We start from the raw sequence: 18,552 nt of genomic DNA on the forward strand, positions 1-18,552 counted from the left end.
ATAATAGGTCGAAAAAAGTAATAAAAAGTCATAGTATAGCATGTCCAAAAAAGTCATAGTATAGTATATCCAAAAAAGGTAAAAAAAATTAAAAAAAAGTCATAGTAAAGTCAAGGGGGTAAGCGAGCATCCGGAAAGCGTACCTCCTATGGGGAGATTGTAGGCTAACAAGCCATCACCTTCCCTTAGCATTCCATTGACTCTCATTCATTTTGGCGTCACTTTGACAGCGAATAACTTTACATCTGAAGAGTTTAAAGACTCTATTTGTCCATTGTTTATTTCTAAAGAAACACGACAATGTATAAAAGGCTCCATTACCTTGTATCTCACGTTATGGCTCCGTAGAAGACGTGTTTGTAAAAATAGGGTAACGATTGTGTCATAACGATTGTGTCATAACCACTGTCGCACAGTAGAGAAATTACCGTAAAGTCAGGAGAAGCTGGCAGGCAGCTTCGACTTACATGAGCTGTTTAAGTTTAATGTTAGCTAGAATTTTAGTGATCAATAATTAGCCTGTGCCCATGTTATCTCCTTACATATACCTACGCTCTCCGTCTCTGCAAGATTCGGAATGATTGAGATTTGTCTTGGCACAGCTACTAGAAGACTTACACGTCACATCTACGTCTTCTAGCTCAGTTTGAAGCTGCGCAGCACGCTCAGCCATCACCGGAAAAATTACTTCACTGGTCTCCGTCGAAGTACTGTATATGGCATAACTGTGTCCATTCTTTTACTGTTTATGAGTTTATGAGTACTAAATATACTATGACTTTTTCAACATACTATAATATGACCTTTTTTAACAGACTATACTATGACTTTTTATTACTTTTTTCAACAAACTATACTATGACCTTCTTTGACATAATATACTATGACTTTTTTTAACATACTATACTATGATTTTTTTTAACATACTATACTATGACCTTTTTCGACATACTATACTGACTTTTTATGACTTTTTTCAACAAACTATACTATGACCTTTTTGACATATACACTATGACTTTTTATGACTTCTTTCGACATACTAGACTATGACTTTCTAATTACTTTTTTCAACATACTATACTATGACCTTTTTCGACATACTATATGATTTTTTATGACTTTTTTAACATACTATACTATGACCTTTTTCAACATACTATAGTATGTTGTTATATGTTATAGTATGTACTATAGTATGTTAAAGTCATAGTATATTATGTCGAAAAAGGTCATCGTATAATTTGTTGAAAAAAGTAATAAAAAGTCATAGTATAATATGTTAAAAAAGGTCATATTATAGTATGTCAAAAAAAGTCACAGTATAGTATGTTAAAAACATCATAGTATAGTATGTTAAAAACGTCATAGTATAGTATGTTGAAAAAGGTCATAGTATAGTATGTTGAAAAAAGTAATTAGAAAGTCAGTCTAGTATGTCAAAAGAAGTCATAAAAAGTCATAGTGTAGTATGTCAAAAAGGTCATAGTATAGTTTGTTAAAAAGGTCATAGTATAGTTTGTTAAAAAAATCATAGTATAGTATGTTGAAAAAAGTAATTAGAAAGTCATAGTATAGTATGTTCAGCCACAGTCTGTTTCCTCGTCAACCACAGTCTGTCCCAAAAAATTAAAACGCACTAACACTAGCCCTACTAAACGTTAGGTCATTGGTGGGAAAGTCATTTTTAATCAATGATTTTATTATCAAGCACAATCTTGATTTTATGTTTTTAACTGAAACCTGGTTGGACCATAATAACAGTGCTGCTGTTCTCATTGAGTCAGCCCCCCCAAACTTTAGTTTTATGAGTGAGAATAGAGTGAATAAGAAAGGAGGTGGAGTCGCCATTTTGTTTAATGACTCATTCCAATGTACGCAATTATCTTACGGAAATTTTGCTTCTTTTGAATATGTGGCTCTTCAGCTAAGATCCTCCCCTCAAGCTCTACTTCTAAATATCTACAGGCCACCTAAATACTGTGCATCCTTCTTTGATGACTTTACTGAACTGCTGTCTATAATCTGTATTAACTTTGACCGTGTAATTATTGCTGGTGATTTTAACATTCATGTTGACAACCCCCAGGACCGAGGGACCAAAGAACTGTGTTGTGTTTTTGAGAGCTATGGACTGACTCAGCATGTGACACAGCCCACGCACAATAAGGGGCACACTCTGGACTTGATTAGCTCCAAGGGTCTGAACATTTCCAAGGTTGTGGTGACTGATGTTGCTCTCTCTGATCATTCCTGTGTTTTCTTTAACGGCACTATCTCTGTGCCCAAAAGTGTTCAAACAAAGTTAATCAGAAAACGGTATATCACTGAAAACACCAGTGAATCATTCATTCAGCTTTTCTCCTCTACACCCACCCTCACTGGGGCCTCAGTCACTGAGCTTGTAGATAATTTCAACTGTAAAATTACGAACGTTATTGATGTTATTGCTCCCACTAAGGTCAAAGCTGTCTCTGGTAAGAAAAGATCTCCATGGAGAAATTTTATAGTTGTGAGAACAGAAAAAAGAGAGTGTCGAAAAGCTGAACGCAGTTGGCGAAAATCTAATCTCCAGGTACACATTTTTACAGAGACAGCCCCCAACCACAGGGGGTTTAAAACAGATCTGTAAGATCAGTATGGGGGACATTTGGACAACCTTTATTATAGACTGAATGGAGCCGGTGTACAACTTGGAAGCCAGAGTGACTCACAAAGCTATAAAATCCTGTCTAATGTGATGTTGTGCCACCCTATGACAGAAGGGGGAACCATTGCTCTACTGTAGTTTATTCTTGCATGTCCTTGAATTCTGACGATCTCAAAAGTATCACCAAATGAGGCTGTGGGTATTGTAGGATACTCCCGATGGAGTTTAGACACTGATGGGGATGGATGAGAGGATGCTGAGATGAGGATGAAGGAGAAGAGGAGCGAGTACAGGTGAGCTCAGAGCTTAGCACTGGAAATTATGAACCAGAGGTAAAACAGGGAGGACGAGGGCAGCCACCATTCATACTGAAATGAGAGCTGACAGCAACGAAGAGGAGAACATTTAAATATTGACAGCAAGAACATGACTTTTTTTATTACTTTTGATGAAGTAATAATAGTCTGCTATGGATTGGAGATCAACGCAACGACTACGAGAAGCCAGTTTCCAAAGTTAGACGGATGTTTGGATGCCGATGTAGGTCCGCAAAGCCATGAACATCAATGGCAAAGCAACGTCCGCCATTGTTGATGGTGTGTTTGTGTTTGGCGCCGCCGCGCTAACGGTGCTGGGAAAGATGAGACGTATACAGTGACGTAAAACCTGGCTCTGTGCCAGCTCTTTAGCCTGTGGAAAAGCAAACCGGTTCTTTGGAGGCTCGTCAGTCGAACCAACTCCGAACCGGCACTAGCTCTAACTCTGAACCAGCACCTGGTTCTTGTTGGTGGAAAAGGGGTAAGAAAGAAGCGGAGGCATTTAAGTGGCACCTAAATAAGGCACCGATATCGGAGTTGCTGTTCGGTCCTGTAGATAACGGTCGTTAAGGCACCGGCTTAATTAGCACCGGTCTCCGATGACATTTTCCCATTCAAAACGGCGATTTTCGCCGAAAAGCGACAAGTTTGCAGGTATGAAATACAAACAGAGCCTCAGTTACAAAACTGTTAGACCGTCGACAAATAAACAATTACAACAACAAAAATAAGAGACTAAAGTTGGATATAAAAAAAGAAAAAGAGTAACCTGACAACAAATCCAAAGGAATACGTCATGTCAACAGTTTTTTTTTAATGTAAAAATACATCATTGTGTTTCAGCTACAAATCCATGGTTACTGTGTTTGAGATGAGATCAGCATCAACAATTCACAAGCCACTCCACCTACAAAATGAATATTATTCTAAAAAAGTAATAAATATAAAATCATGTAGATAAAAATGTAAAAAAAAAAAAAAGGTCAATGCTCGTACCTGACTATCAAGGTTTAGAAAAACATGTTTTACTTGCAATACTTAAAAAAAGTGAAACATACATTTCAGAAGAATAATCTCAATCGATAATGTAACAGGAGGTGAGGCAATTCTTTAGCAGGGGCTCCCTCAGTTAAAAGTGCGTTAACACTGTCAAGAAAAAAAAACAAGAAACAGTTACAGCCTTCGTGAGTCCACAACAAACTACAAAACAAAAGTAATACTGAGGGAAAAATACTGAGGGAAGAAAAATGTAAACCATAATCTTTAAATCATCTCCCAAAAGGAGGAAGCAACATTTATTTAAAGCCACAATCCTTGATGGGAACTGACAGCCTACTGCCCATCCACATGGGTTGTTTGAAGGATGAGGTTAGACGACTGGCATTAGCCTGGCTGACACCAACCCTTATCAGTTGTAACTGAGAGTGGGTCTGGGCAAGGTTCATTCACAGCCCATTTCCAAAGGGGGCGTCACCAACGGACGCCGCTCAAATGCCTCTGGGCGCAATTGGATAGTCAGATCAACGATCTGGGTCACGTAGCAGCGACAGCGGCATCAACGGGTGGCCGTCATGGTGAACGTAAACAAAAAGCTGCTCGCCGTCACTGCGCTATCGTCATCGTGTAAAGCCCGCCTCAACGGTTGTGATTGGTGCCTGAAATTGGTGAGTGAAAAATTGGAAATGGGCTTGAATGGGCTTTTGGCCAGACTGACTTGCAGAGCAAATCTTAAATTTGCCGGAAGTTCGTCAGGGTTTTCCCAGGCTAGACTGGCATCGCCGCTCGTCTGTAACAAGCTTATAAGTGTATGCGCAGAAATAAGACTGAGACAACAGATAATGACAGTGTCAGTGCATCTCACCGTGCTTAGAAGGCATCTAAAGTTACATTCCTCGTTAACAGCAAAACAGAAAATGCCATTAAGTAAGGATTGTGCCTTCAAAATAATTATTGTAATTATATAATATTTAATAGTCCCAAGATTCATCAGTACACACCCATGCTTAAGTAACTGATAATTCCAGCAGTTCACTCCTGTATTCAGGAAACACTGTCATCCCAACTTTTAACTTTCAGTTTGTCCAAGTGTCAGGAAATGTTGTAATATAAATAATATTGGTTCCATGTTCCCTTGTTCTCAATGCTCACATGTACAGTATCAAAATACAAATATTTAAAAAGAAAACATCTAAAAACCAACCCATAATCCCTCTGGAGTGTTCATCACCATGGCAGCGGCAAGAGAGGCGTGGTGATGGTGTGGCTCCATTTCCACACAAACACAGAAAGAGGTTTCCCCCAACATTATTCCCATCATGCCACGCCTTTGCTGCTGAAATACGCCATAAATAAAAGTCGTACTAAAAATAGTTTTCTAGTTCGTCAGCATAAAAAATATAATAATCCAGTGTGTCCGTTATACAACCACCTTGCCCTTGATGTCCAGCTTGGCATTTTCACTTGCTTTATTGGACTGCTCCTCTGTCAGAGTGATGTAAGAGTACACCAGGCTGCCGGCAATACTGCAACAACACAGACAGTGGCCGTGTGTGAGAATACAAACAGTTCACAGCCGTACAAGAACTCCTACATCTTTTCAGCATCAGGTTTTAGCATTAATGTTAGAGAGGCTACAAAAAACTTTTCACCGACAGCTGCAGGCAAAATGAGACTGGAAAATAAACTTGTCATTTGTATCTAACATGTTGCAGCACGTCATTAGTCATAAAGTTCATCAGATTTCCAAACGAGAATTAGCATGCACATATAAATTCCTGCAGCCAACTGGCACATTAGTATCAATAACATCTGTGTCAGCATTGACCTTTGTCTTTGCTCAACAGAGACAAATTATTTAGGAGTTCACCTTTTAGGGAGGACCAGTCTGACACAATATTAGTGGACCCTTCCTTCCTTCCTCAGTTGTTTAAAACCAGAAATGAGAACACGCTACATGCATAATGAACCAGTTTTTCATGGAATCAATCCAATAGCTGTTGAGATATTTGAGTCTGTACCAAAGTGGTGAACCGAGCAAGCTTTCCATCCATATAGCATGGCTCTATGGACGGAAAGTGTGGCTAAAAACAACACAATTTGATAGTTAATGGTATTTATAGTTCTTGCTCATGTTTATATGTAACTGAGTCAATCTGCTGTGTCCATACAATTCAAAATGTATGTCCTGGAATGCCCGATAGGTGAGGGTTTGTGTTGGAGGAAAATTCTACTTAGGGTCCCGAAACAACTTTGGATGTCCCCGGGTGTAGGGCTGGGCGGTATATTGATATATTTAAGATATAGGATAAGACAATACGGTTTCTATCGATATAGTGTGACAGACATTTTATGCATGTTTGTAACAGTGATAACCAGATGTGCATGGAACCCACGCTGCACCCGTTCACACCTGTCACTCTGTGAGTACAGAATCCAGTCTGCAGTGTAGTTATACATCTATCTATCTATCTATCTATCTATCTATCTATCTATCTATCTATCTATCTATCTATCTATCTAAGGCATGAAAATGGGTCAGGGGTGAAAAAGGTGAGAAGGATATCGTTATGACAAATCATGTTCCACTATTAACGTGCACACACGTATTCACGGTCGGTCAGTAAAGGAACAGTCGCAGTTGCAACGGTAGCGGTAGCCGTCGTTGAAGGTAACGTACTTGTATGACAGAGTGCACAGCCCAAAGCTTTGTGACTAGCATCTAATGACTAACAAGCCCCGTCTTACCGCTGCTGCCGTACAGTATCTTCCTTGAACATGAGCTGCAGAAGCACCCGGCTCCCTCAGTTTGAGGCACCAAGTGCTAAACAGCTTCCCGTCTCCCCCCTTTTGCTCTTGTCCTCTATTCATGCCCAGCGCCATTTATTTTATTTAAACTCCTTTCTCAACTAAAGCTGCCTGTATCTACATGCTCCAAGTTTGATAAACTTTGCCTCCATCTTTTTAGCCGTGTTACCACGGAGACCACACCGGCACTGCACTCTCACATTTCGGCTAAGACCCGCCCTACTTTGCAACTGATTGGCTAGAACTTGTTTCATAGGAAGGTAGAAGTTCGATGATTGGTTAAATCCACCGCATCAAAACAAATCCCATGTGGACTTTTTAATTTATTTATTTTTCTAAAATAGTCATACGGCAGAAATCGGGCACCAGCCCCGAGTACTTAAACCCCCCCCCCTCAACATTTTCTCATCGAATCTACACGATTCACATAGGTCACCTATTAGATATTATTTTTTTTGTCCATATTGCCCGGCCAACCTGGGTGAAAAAAATCTATCCATCTATGAAGACAACTAGACATTTCAGCATAAATTAGAAAACAGACCATGTATACCTGATATTCAAACCTATGAAGTTAGTCCAAGAGAAAATGTAGTCTCCACTGAACACCATCCCAATGTATGTCACCAGGACATTCTGCAAAATGAAGGAAATATTAATGAAGTTTTTTTTTAAGCGCATTTAACCATTACTTCCCACTAATCTGCAGTTTACCTTGATGCAGCCCACGATCGTAGTTGTTAATGCAGAGTTGTATTGTGTACAAAGCACAGTGGAATACATCAGAACAAACCTGCAAGAGAACCACGTTATCATATTACAAATGACTCAACACTTTGCAGGCACAAAGTCAGAGTTTCACAATGTTGATGCAACATGGTAGACAAATGGGCCATTGTGAGCTTCACACACTCAGCAATGGCCTAGAATCTAGATTTCAGCCACTGATAATATGGTGACACCACAAATATTTGGTATAATCCAGATGTTCAATTCTGGCACAAAACACTATCCTTGCGCACGCATGCACGTCACACATAAGCCTTGGCCTGTATTCTTACCCCATGATGCAAGAGAGGATGAACTGGGCGAGGAAAAACATGTCTGACCAACCGTCATATTCCACCGCCTGACAAGAGAAGCACAGCATGAGAAACGACGTACTTACACATGTACATAACAGCTTTTTAAAAAAAAAAACAGAAGTACATTTAAATATGTAGGCTATTGTGTATTACAAATCACTTGAGTTTAAATATTAATTGATTAATGGAGCACTGCAGAGTTGTTGATCACAATTTAGAGAGTGCATACAACTAACCCTTACATACTTAAATATTCAACACAGAGTTTCCAATAGCTTTAAAAAAAAAAAAAAAGAGGTAGTAGTCTGTGTCATTAGGGGGGTTTTTCAGTCAAAGGAGGCTGTAGGCGCTGCTGTAATAACTCTACTAGGTGCATAATAGCAGCTTTGTGCCTTCATGGCTGCTGGGCCCCAGCTGGGCAAACCAGAAGGTCTCTGCCAACACTGACCAACTCACAGACAGCCCGTACTTACGGCACACACCCATGCTTAGACATATGTGCACTCACTTCAATTTAGGATTAAACCTTGCAATAACTGATCAGTGCCAAATCCAACTAAACTAACTTCTAAGACTTGATGGTTTAACTACTAATCAAACACTGACATCTGCCAAGCTTGAATATATTTGTAGGGTTTAAATGAAGATAATTCGAAATAGAGCTTATAGAGAAGAAAGAGTCAAACTACTTACCTTCTGCATATCTCCAGTCACATGAGCCAACAGTAGTGTGGGAATTATCATAAATAACGCATTATAATACAACAATCCATATTTCCCCAGCTCCTGTGAGAAAGAGCATAGAAAACAGATGGGCAGGGAGCAACAGGAATATGAAAAAATAAGCAGAGCCAGAACAGAGAGGGTTATTCACAAGTCTTTTGAGTGCATTCCTCACTAACTAGCATACACATGTCATGCATGGCCAGCCCACTGCACTACCTAGAACCTCTTGTTTGATGCCGCTTCACGTGGCTCCATCCGTCAATCCCTCACAACATCGCTCACACACACACACACAACTCTTTGTCTTGTGCCATATTAGCAGATGGTGAGACAGACATCACAGACTAAATCTGTACCCAGTCTGCTGTAACACGAGAGCTGAGTAGTCTGCTCATGTGACATAAGGCCCCCTGCACACTGCCTCCGTGGCGTGAGCGTGGCGTTTCTGTTGCTTGGTGTTTTCTATATCTTTGCAAACATCAAAATGTCATTGATTAATATGTATTTGTGTCAAAATGACTTATAAACATCTTTTCCTATTCTATTTTGCCTGAAAACGCTTCAAACATGCTTGCGTGTCGCGTGAAAAATAGGTGTCGGTTCTATTTCTAGCAGGCACGTGTTTTCGGCGCGGCTCGAGATGCACCTGAGACGTGCGTGTCACATAGGCAGTGTGCACGCTCTAACCTGTTAACATGGGAGCCGAAATAAAAACGGACACACCACGCAGCGGACACGCTCACGCCACGCAGCCAGTGTGCAGGAGGCCTTAGAGACGACTGAAACAAGCTACAATACTTTTTATTTGACTCAAAAGTTAAACTGTAATTCTGACTGTTAAAAATAATGCAAACCACCCCCCTCCCAAAAAAAACAAAATAAAATCATGTAAAATAAATAGTAAAGCACAACTTGTATAATACACTGGAGTAATAAATGATTCTTTCTTTGCAAATAGAGATACAAACAGTGATAATCAAATCAACTTAGTGGGGAATGAAAATACCCAACCCATGGTGTTTGTGTACACCGAGTACCTTTAAACCAGACGCTGAAGGACCGTTTGGGTTCTCTATATTCACAAACATCATCTCAATGCCAAAAACAGCTCCGACCCAACAATGGTTACTATTCATCGGATGGCGCTGCCACATACCTTTGCATCTAATTTTTGCTTCACATAGGCTCCGTTGGCTGCAGTCAGCACGTCGTTCAGGAGAATGAACACGTAGCCTTGCAGGTCAAAGGACAGGTCAGAACTACCAACAGAGATGAGAGAAAGCGAAAGAAAGTGTCCGGGCTGTAAATAACTGTTCTGTGACTAATGATTTAGCTTTGGGCATGCTGTTTCAGAGGAGCTCCTTTAACTACAGTTCTACAACTATGTCTAATGACCCTGAAGTCAATATCACTAAAGCGAGGACATATATCAGGAGAGGACAACCCTTTGTAGTGAAGGTTATTCTGGTTTGGTTAACAGCCGAGACACCTGGATGTAGTAGGACTTACCTTGCGGCTATAAACGCCCCGAGGATCATTGTAAATACTGTCAGCTGGACTGGCCTGGAGAATTTCTTCCTGCCAAAAGGTCAAACACAGTAGAGCAATGAAATTCTATCTGGCTGCTTTGAGCTGTAAAAGAAAAGCCTCAGATACAGTACAAAGAGGAAGGCTTGGTGTCCCAGTGAGTAAAGGAAACCGTAAATGACTGAGAAAAATGGGTTATCTTTCACGTGCAATCTTACTTGAGAAGAAGTACCTCAGCCAGCATTGTGAATAAGATGGAGAACCTCCTGAGGACAGTAAACATCGGCAGACTGGCGGAAAAGGACAGAAATTGCTTTAACTTGGCCAAACATCAACAGCCATGCCCAATGAGCTCACGATGGCACTGAATCAACTTCCCTTTCACCATCATTCAGCCTAAATAGTTTAGAGATGAGGACTTACTTTAGCCTTTTGGTTCCGAACAGACCAGTGATTTGATTTCCCACATAAAGGAGAGGTAGAGGAAACGTCTGTAAAACCAGGCAATATAAAAATTAAAAAACCTGTACCGATCATGGTGGAAACTTTAAATAATGATTGTATTGATGGATAGGTGGTCTCACCTTGCGAGGTATGCTCTCATCACAGTCTGGGAAGCTGATCACCCTCGCAGCCTTGCCCACCCACAGAACAACCACTGTGGCCAACATCTGCACACACACATTCAATAGAACATTACTTTATCTCTGCCTGCTTTCAGGGACTGATGTGGGTTTGGAAATGCGTTGTACAAAGAGGGGGGGGGGGAGCATTCAACTTACTTGTCCAATTCCGACACATATTGAAGAAGGGAACCTGAAACAGCAGAGTTGAGTCCCCGTTACAACCAGTGAACTGAGTACGTCGTAGCTAACCTAACACGTTACTTTGTTTCCAGTGGTAACGTCAGGTTAAAATACAGCTTCCTAAAATGCTACTGTAAATTAAGCTCTCCTATTTCAGTCTGTACACGACCTCGCTAGCCAAAAGTTGCCGTTAGCTGAAAGGCTCAACCGCTATCTAGCCGACACAACTTCCAGTTGCTAGGTTAACCGTTAGCTACCAAGGTAGCTTCTCAACTAACTCTATAGCCGCCATAAGCGTTAGCAAACCCGTTACCTGTAGTTGGTGAGGACACTTTTGTTCACCACGACGATGAGAAACGAGCTCACGCCGTAAAATCCAGCGGCAAACAGCTTCACAAACAGTGTCAGAGGTCTGTCCGCCATCCCCGACAAGTTCTCATTCCTCTTTGAGAGTCTGCTCTTCCCCTGCCATCACTTCACTGGCTCGCTCCCTCGCCCACCGCTACACACGCACACACACACACAAAACACGAGGATGTCGACGTTTCCCAACTTCCGCCTCAAATCTGAACGTGCGTTAAAGAAATTTAAAGCGTGGGTTATTTCGGTTATTTACTGTCACTGAAATCTGAAATGAACGGCAAAGTGCGGTTTATCGGTAGCTAAAGTCTGCCTATAAGAGAGAAAGCACACTCATACGGAACTGAAAATGCCAACGGCGGATTGCTTTATTTGTTACATGGAGGTTTGTAAACGTAAAGCTGGATGGCGATAGTTATCTTTTCTGCTTTTATCCATTACTTTTACCCTTATGTACTGCATTGACAACAAAATGCATTTCCTGGATTTTAATCTTACAGGTGATCTTTATAATTCAATCACAAGTTAGGAGGTAGGCTACAATTCCTTCATGTTACAATGAGAAAGAGTTACAGCTAGTTGTTAGGACTGTTTTAGACTGTTAGTGCTATATTTTAGGTTGCTAGTTAGCTTTACAATATATAGACTTTAGACGTACATTAATTACATTTACTGACATCCCGCAGTAAACATGTCCTAGAACATTATATTACCAGAAGCCAGAGAAGAATAGAGTAATCACACACAACATACATCATAGCAGGATGATAAAAATAACAAATAACAAAAAACATATAATATGGACAATAAAAGAAAAAATACTAAATCCACATGAATGTGCTATAAGGGATGTATAAGCATGAGAGGCTTGAAGTGACAGGGCAGGGACTGACCCTGTGATTCAGTCTGCATGGTAAGGTGCTCTATGAGAGGGGGTGTCATGGTGGTAGTGCAAATAAGTCCAATAGTGCAAGGAATATAGACATAGTAATATAAAAACTATATAGCAGTGCAAGGATAAAGTTTTTTTTTTTTTAAAAGACAGCACTAAATATGGTACTATATGGGAATAAAGGATAGACACAAATCAACAGTCAATATTAGAGGTTTGAAGTAATAGGGTTACAGCCACTGTTCCAAGTATTAAGTCAGACCTCAGTCTAGGCTGGGGGAAGGAGGGAGGGAGGGGATGTGCACATGGGCTAATATAGCCAGTAAACAGTGTAAGCAGTAACCAGTGGGCCAGTGTACATAACTGTTGTTATAGGAGGTAGTGGAAGTGGTGGAGAGGGAGGAGAGGCAGACAGACTATGCAGAAAAGTCTATTTCTCCTCTTCCTTTTAGTGAAGCATTGTAGAGTTGTATGGCCCTGTGGACAACTGACTTTCTCAGTCTGTCAGTTGTGCATGGCATTGTTATAGTGCTGTGGAGTGGACGACAGTCATTGTCCAAAATGTTGAGCAGTTTGTTCACGGTCCTTTTATCTGATATTGAAGTGATGCACTCCAGTTCAGCGCCTACGACAGCTTTCCTTACCAGCCTGTCCAGTCGCCCAGCATCCCTCTTCTTAGTGCTTCCTCCCCAGCATACCACAGCATAGAAGAGGACGCTGGCAACAACAGACTGGTAACACATCCAGAGGAGCTTGCTGCAGACATTAAAGGACCGCAGCCTCCTCGGGAAGTACAGCCGGCTCTGCCCTTTCTTGTAGAGTGTGTCAGTGTTGGCTGACCAGTCCAGTTTATTGTCCAGGTGTATCCCCAGATACTTGTATGTGTTTACCATCTCCACATGACCCCCTCAATGGAGACTGGCAGCAGAGCGGGCTTAGACCTACGCAAATCCACCACCATCTCCTTGGTCTTAGAAGTGTTGAGTTGTAGGTGGTTGAGTTTGCACCATAGCACAAAGTCCTCCACCAGGCCCCTGTACTCCTCCTCCTGCCCATCCCTAATACACCCCACAATTGCAGTATCGTCCCAAAACTTCTGCATGTGGCATGACTCTGTGACGTGTCATGTGTCAGATGTGTACAGGGTAAACAGGACTGGTGAGAGCACAGTTCCCTGTGGAGCTCCAGTGCTACTGATCACAGTGTCAGAGAGGCAGTTCTTCAGTCTGACGAACTGTGGCCGCTCTGTCAGGTAGTCTGTAATCCAAGATACCAGGTGAGCGTCCACACCCATCTGCAAAAGCTTGTCTCCTAGTCTGAGGGAGGGGTTGGATGGTGTTAAAAGAACTGGAGAAGTCAAAGAACATGGTTCTCACAGCACTTTTCCTCTTGTCCAGGTGAGAACGCGTCCTGTGTAGTGATGTGATGGCATCGTCCACGCCCACCTTCTCCTGGTATGCAAACTGTAGCGGGTCTAGTGCATGACGTACCTGGGGTGTGAGTATCCACAGAACTAGTTGCTCTATGGTCTTCATCATGTGTGATGTTAGAGCGACCAGCCTGTAGTCATTAAGCTCACTTGGGTGTGGCTTCTTTGGGACGTGACGAGACATGATGCCTTCCACAGTGTTGGGACTCTTCCGAGACGGTGACTCAGCTTGAAGATGTGCTTCAGTGGCTCCCCCAGTTCAGCAGCACAGAATCTGAGCAGTCTTGGACACAGTCTGACGTGATGATGGGAGGGAGGAGGGGAGGGGTGCATCTGTGGGGGGTGTCTGGTGGCTGGTGACTAAAATCAGTGTAGCCACACTGTCTGTGGTCACCTTGTGGGGAAGGGGTGCATCAGCCTTTGATGGTGGGGGTGAGTGTTGCACTGAGAGTGAGGGGGACCCTTTTTAGGGGAGCTCAGCCAACCCTAAAAATCATAATAATAAAAAAATTTAAATAAAAAAAAAAATTAATTAAAAAAAAATCAATCTTAGTGCTTCAAGTTAGGACAAGTGAACTTGTCTGTTAGTAACAGAGGAAAAACAATTACAGGTTCAAAGGGCTTGAAACAGGTTTAATATCCTGTGTTGCTGTCACCGATGCTATGCACCTGTAACCCCGTCAAGGTTAGGGTCAACAGAAACTTAGTTTTGGCCAATCGGAGGTGGTTTTGCATGGCACTGTATCCGTGTCACATTCTCATTAGGGGCTGAGCCCCCCTAAAGGTCTGATCCTAGAATCGCCCCTGTTATGTAGTAACATTCACAATGAGTGACTGGGGTTTGGGATGAGGTTTTGGGGCTGCTCACCTCTCTGCATCCACAGTGCTGTACAAGAACGTTCCAGCAGGACACACACATTAGGAGATTCCACGAGAAGTTGTGTTCTATCACCGAAACAAATATTCCATGAAAAGTCAAGAAAAAACAAGCTATTAGACATTGAAAAGAAAGCATACATACTGTAATATATTTTCTATTTATTTTAGGAGAAAAACATTGCATACATATAAAAATAAGATGGAGCTGCAGGAATATAGACCCAACGCTGTGGACTCAGGGAACATCTGATCACGTGAGCAATCTTATGCATAATCCTTTCAAGTCATATCCCTGAATGTGGCTCTTTCAACCTACAACACATTGTGTGCAAACATATTATAACATATCCGGAAAGTACTTTTTTTTTGAGAAAGTTCATTTTGAATATCGTCACCTTCCTAAAATAATGGCCTATGTAATTTTTTCTGATTTTTCAGAAAACACAAAAAACTGAATGGCCTAAGTCACACGCTTGACATAGGCCATTATACTAAAGGTGTAGAATCACATGACCTGATCAACTGAGGATGTAGGCAATTTTACCAAAGGCGTCCAGCACCATGAGGAGATGATTTAGGCAAAAAAAAATCATTGTTGTCAAAACATTACCATATTTTAGGAAGGTGACGATATGGGAAACGTGTGTTATTTTGTGTCCTTGTGCTGCATGGATTTACAAGTAAGGGCCCAAAACAAATGAAAAGGCACATAACCCAGTATACGAGATCAACTATTTGTTTCTTATCCTTCATCCTATCTGTTTCACCGACACTGTCTCTGCTCTGTCTCAGGCTAACAAGGGCCTTGAAACTGAGAAAGGACAAATCCTGTCTGCTGGAGTCTATAAACAACAAACAGACGATGCTCAAGGAGAAGCAGGAGGAGTCGGTAAAAAAACAGGGATGGCTTGATGGAGAAATGTATGGCTCTTGAGTGCCAAACAAAACCGATATCACTCTGGAGAAGATTCTTCCAGCTATTTGAAAGAAGTAGAAGGACCTCAACGCCACTGCTCTTTTTTTGTTATACCATAGACAGTAGAATAAATGGACACAGCGACGCCATAGACTTCGACGGAGACCAGTGAAGTCAATTAGAAGCACTTTCCCGGTGATGGCTGAGCGTTACTGCGCAGCCTCAAACTGAGCTTGATCACATAGATGTGACGTGAGCAACCTGTCTGAAATCTGTAAGTCTTCTGGTAGCTGTGCCGAGAGAAATCTGTTCGTGGATAAATGTTACTTCATATGAATTTACTTGCCACATACCGAAGTATTTCCAATCCATCAAAACTAAAAGAAATATTTTGTTCCAATGCTTTCATGGACTCTCTATGGGCTTCTCCCTTGACTGTATGCCTCCACGTCCCCCCCCCCCCCTGATTGCCTGCCAGCTTCTCCTGACTATACAGTAATTTCTCTACTGTGCGACAGAAAATCGCGTGGTCATGACACAATCGTTAGCCTATTTTTACAAAAACGGCTGCTACGGAGCCATAACGTGAGGTACAAGGTAATGGAGCCTTTTATACGTTGTCGCGTTTCTTCAGAAATAAACAACGGACAAATAGAGTCTTTAAACGCTTCAGATGTAAAGTTATTCGCTGTCAAAGTGACGCCAAAATGAATGGGAGTCAATGGGATGCTAGCGGAAGCTGATGGCTTGTTAGCCTATGAATCTCCCCATAGGAGCTACGCCTTCCGGATGCTCGCTTACCCCCTTGTTTTTTACCCACCCAACCCCTGCTCATCCTCCAAGCTACACCCCTTTTTCTTCTGAAAGAAAAAAAAACTTAATTTATCATGTCAGACTTTTCATTTTCTATTTTCATACCACCAGCTGCATATGGGCCTATAGGTGAGAATTTGTATCTCAATTTTATTCTCGATAGATTTAAAGTAAAACTAACAATGAAAAATATGATGGTTACTGTAAATACCTCAGTCTTTAGACCAATTTTTCACTGTTTTTGATGAAACATGCTTGCTTAATTGTATTTGTGTGCACTGGACAACTAGGCTAAGTAAAAAAGTTGATGTCCTACAAGATAGCCTAACATCCCGCGCATTTTTGAATCCAGTGCGGGCATGTTTTCATTTGTATATTAATTACTCTTCCGCCATTTAGTCGTCAGAAAAAGAACATTTACACTATATCCTGTAGACAGGGGAAGGAAGCATTTAACCGAAGCTTTGATCTAATTATACATGACCACCGAATGAAGGCCAGCTTCTTGACCTGACCTTGTGTCAAGGCCCATGTGTATTTTGGCAGGTGGTTGTGGGATAAAAACATGACGTGTCTCTGATAAGAAATGTGTCTCTGCCATGTGCCACGTTGCCAAACAGACAGCAGAGTGGTCGAGTCAAACCCTCATTCATTTCTTTTGGAAAAGAAACAGCAGATCTGAGCCATGTCTGGACTGAACGCATCTCTCGGATACTTCATGGCTGCTGTCATTTTTGCAGCCTTGGTCCGAACACTCCTTAAAAAATGGCCACGGTTTAGCTTCATTTTGGAGTTTGCTTCCTCTTTCACACTGGTGGCATGTCGGCTGGAGGTGCAGACCGTTATGGATGTGGGCGAGTGGGCCGGGGGCTTAGGTCCTGATGTGACTTTTACCATACTGTTTGTGGTGCTGCTGACCCACGGTGTGATCTGTGGTGATGCGTCAGGGAATCCCACCCTGGTTGTGCTGAAGTTCCTGCAGCTGGAGGCCACCACCCTGCCCACTCTCCTTGCTGTCGCAGCCCAGTTTCTTGGGGCCCATCTGGCCATTCTTGTAGCTTTATACTACTGGAGTCTGGAGCTGACAGACATGCACATGATCAAAAATCTGATGTCTACAGAGTGCAGCACATCTCTGCTGGTCTCTGTGCTTCACGGGTTCTTCACCGAGTGCATATGCGCGTTCTTCTTTCATCTAGTCCTTCTAAACCTGCGACGCAGACCTGCTCTGATCCGAGTGCCCCTAATCGCTGTCCTCCTCACTTTCCTGTCCTATACAGGTAAGTTTAAGGGGAACCCCTCCTTTATCATCACTATCATCAAACTTTTGCTAATAAAACAAAATATTATAAAAATATGGGAACCCACTGGGAAATCAGGGCAACAAACTATTATCTGAGATCACATTTTCTGTGCTTCTACATAATGTCTTGCCTGTTACTTTAAACGGAAGCCTAAATCACCTGCAACCTTTATTGCCTGATAAAGCTACCAGAAGTAATCTACAACACTAAATGATGAGTTCCTTGGACTCCACGTTGGTATTAGTCATGCATCTGCCTCCCCCATATACCTGCTCACCAGGTGGCTGGGTTGGATCAGTGGGTAGAGCAGGCGCACATATAGTTGGAGGTTTATACCTCGACGCAGCGGTCCAGGGTTCGAATCCTACCTGTGATGATTTCCTGCACATCTTCCCCTCTCTCTCTCTTCCCTAGCTGTCCTGTCAAAAGTAATCTTTAAAAAAAAACCTGCTCAACTGTTTAACAGCATCAGCACAATACAGATCGACTAACATACACTTTATTTGTCCGTTCTTTTTGTGCAGCCAGAGGATACACCTCAGCCTACATGAATCCCTCCTTGTCATATGGCCTCACCTTCCACTGTCCTGGATTTACCATCACAGAGTACGCAGTGGTCTACTGGCTGGGCTCTCTCACAGGTATATTGCATCACAATGAAATGTACTGTATGTGTTCATTCTTTTAAAGTGAACACACTGTTTACAGTTAACGTCTTGTTTTCTAGGCATGGCTCTGGCCCTTGTCTTGTACATGGGCCATATTCCAAGGATCTTTGCCAAGAACCTAATCTATTCTCAGAAGACACGTTCTCGACTGCCAAAGGGGGACAAAGGAGAAAAGAAAATATGAAACTACACTTTATTTTTTTTAACCCTCCTGTTGTCCTCGGGTCGAATTTGACCCATTTTCTAAAAGTTTCTATATCAGAAATTTGGGTTTCCATCAACCAAATTGTCCAAAGAAAGAACTTAGATGGTTCCATACGATGCTCCTCACAAGTAAAATAAATGATCAGTTCACTACTTTCATTGAATTTGGGTG

General features: G+C 41.8%; 2 protein-coding genes and 1 long non-coding RNA gene across 3 annotated transcripts; 2 read left to right on the plus strand and 1 right to left on the minus strand.

Annotated features, from left to right (window-relative positions):
• Positions 1-4,914: 4,914 nt before the first annotated feature.
• On the minus strand, positions 4,915-11,457 carry slc35d1a (solute carrier family 35 member D1a). The gene is made up of 12 exons (XM_039810285.1): positions 11,229-11,457; positions 10,892-10,925; positions 10,694-10,780; positions 10,533-10,600; positions 10,328-10,399; positions 10,092-10,160; positions 9,739-9,841; positions 8,550-8,642; positions 7,833-7,900; positions 7,486-7,564; positions 7,325-7,407; positions 4,915-5,489 (listed from the first exon to the last, which is right to left on the minus strand). The coding sequence occupies exons 1-12, from the start codon at positions 11,336-11,338 to the stop codon at positions 5,384-5,386; spliced, it is 972 nt and encodes a 323-aa protein (XP_039666219.1). The 5' UTR covers positions 11,339-11,457; the 3' UTR covers positions 4,915-5,383.
• Positions 11,458-11,461: 4 nt separating this feature from the next.
• LOC120565000 lies at positions 11,462-15,604 on the plus strand. The gene is made up of 3 exons (XR_005640175.1): positions 11,462-11,660; positions 14,644-14,729; positions 15,268-15,604. It is a non-coding gene; the product is annotated as an uncharacterized LOC120565000 (long non-coding RNA).
• A 1,206-nt stretch (positions 15,605-16,810) lies between these two features.
• Positions 16,811-18,539, plus strand: aqp12 (aquaporin 12). The gene is made up of 3 exons (XM_039810286.1): positions 16,811-17,484; positions 18,033-18,149; positions 18,236-18,539. Exons 1-3 carry the CDS (start codon positions 16,890-16,892, stop codon positions 18,358-18,360), a joined length of 837 nt encoding a protein of 278 aa, XP_039666220.1. The 5' UTR covers positions 16,811-16,889; the 3' UTR covers positions 18,361-18,539.
• The last annotated feature ends 13 nt before the right edge of the window (positions 18,540-18,552 follow it).

Source organism: Perca fluviatilis, chromosome 9, assembly GCF_010015445.1.
Source record: "Perca fluviatilis chromosome 9, GENO_Pfluv_1.0, whole genome shotgun sequence".
In the NCBI taxonomy this organism is placed as follows: Eukaryota; Metazoa; Chordata; class Actinopteri; order Perciformes; family Percidae; genus Perca; species Perca fluviatilis.

Coding starts and splice junctions, on each gene's coding strand:
- slc35d1a (XM_039810285.1), bottom strand. CDS start 11,338: ATGGCGGACAGACCTCTGACACTGTTTGTGAAGCTGTTTGCCGCTGGA. Junction 10,601..10,693: donor ATGAGAGCATACCTCGCAAG/GTGAGACCACCT, acceptor CTGGTTTTACAG/ACGTTTCCTCTACCTCTCCT. Junction 9,842..10,091: donor GGGGCGTTTATAGCCGCAAG/GTAAGTCCTACT, acceptor CTCTGTTGGTAG/TTCTGACCTGTCCTTTGACC.
- aqp12 (XM_039810286.1), top strand. CDS start 16,890: ATGTCTGGACTGAACGCATCTCTCGGATACTTCATGGCTGCTGTCATT. Junction 17,485..18,032: donor CACTTTCCTGTCCTATACAG/GTAAGTTTAAGG, acceptor CTTTTTGTGCAG/CCAGAGGATACACCTCAGCC. Junction 18,150..18,235: donor CTGGCTGGGCTCTCTCACAG/GTATATTGCATC, acceptor CTTGTTTTCTAG/GCATGGCTCTGGCCCTTGTC.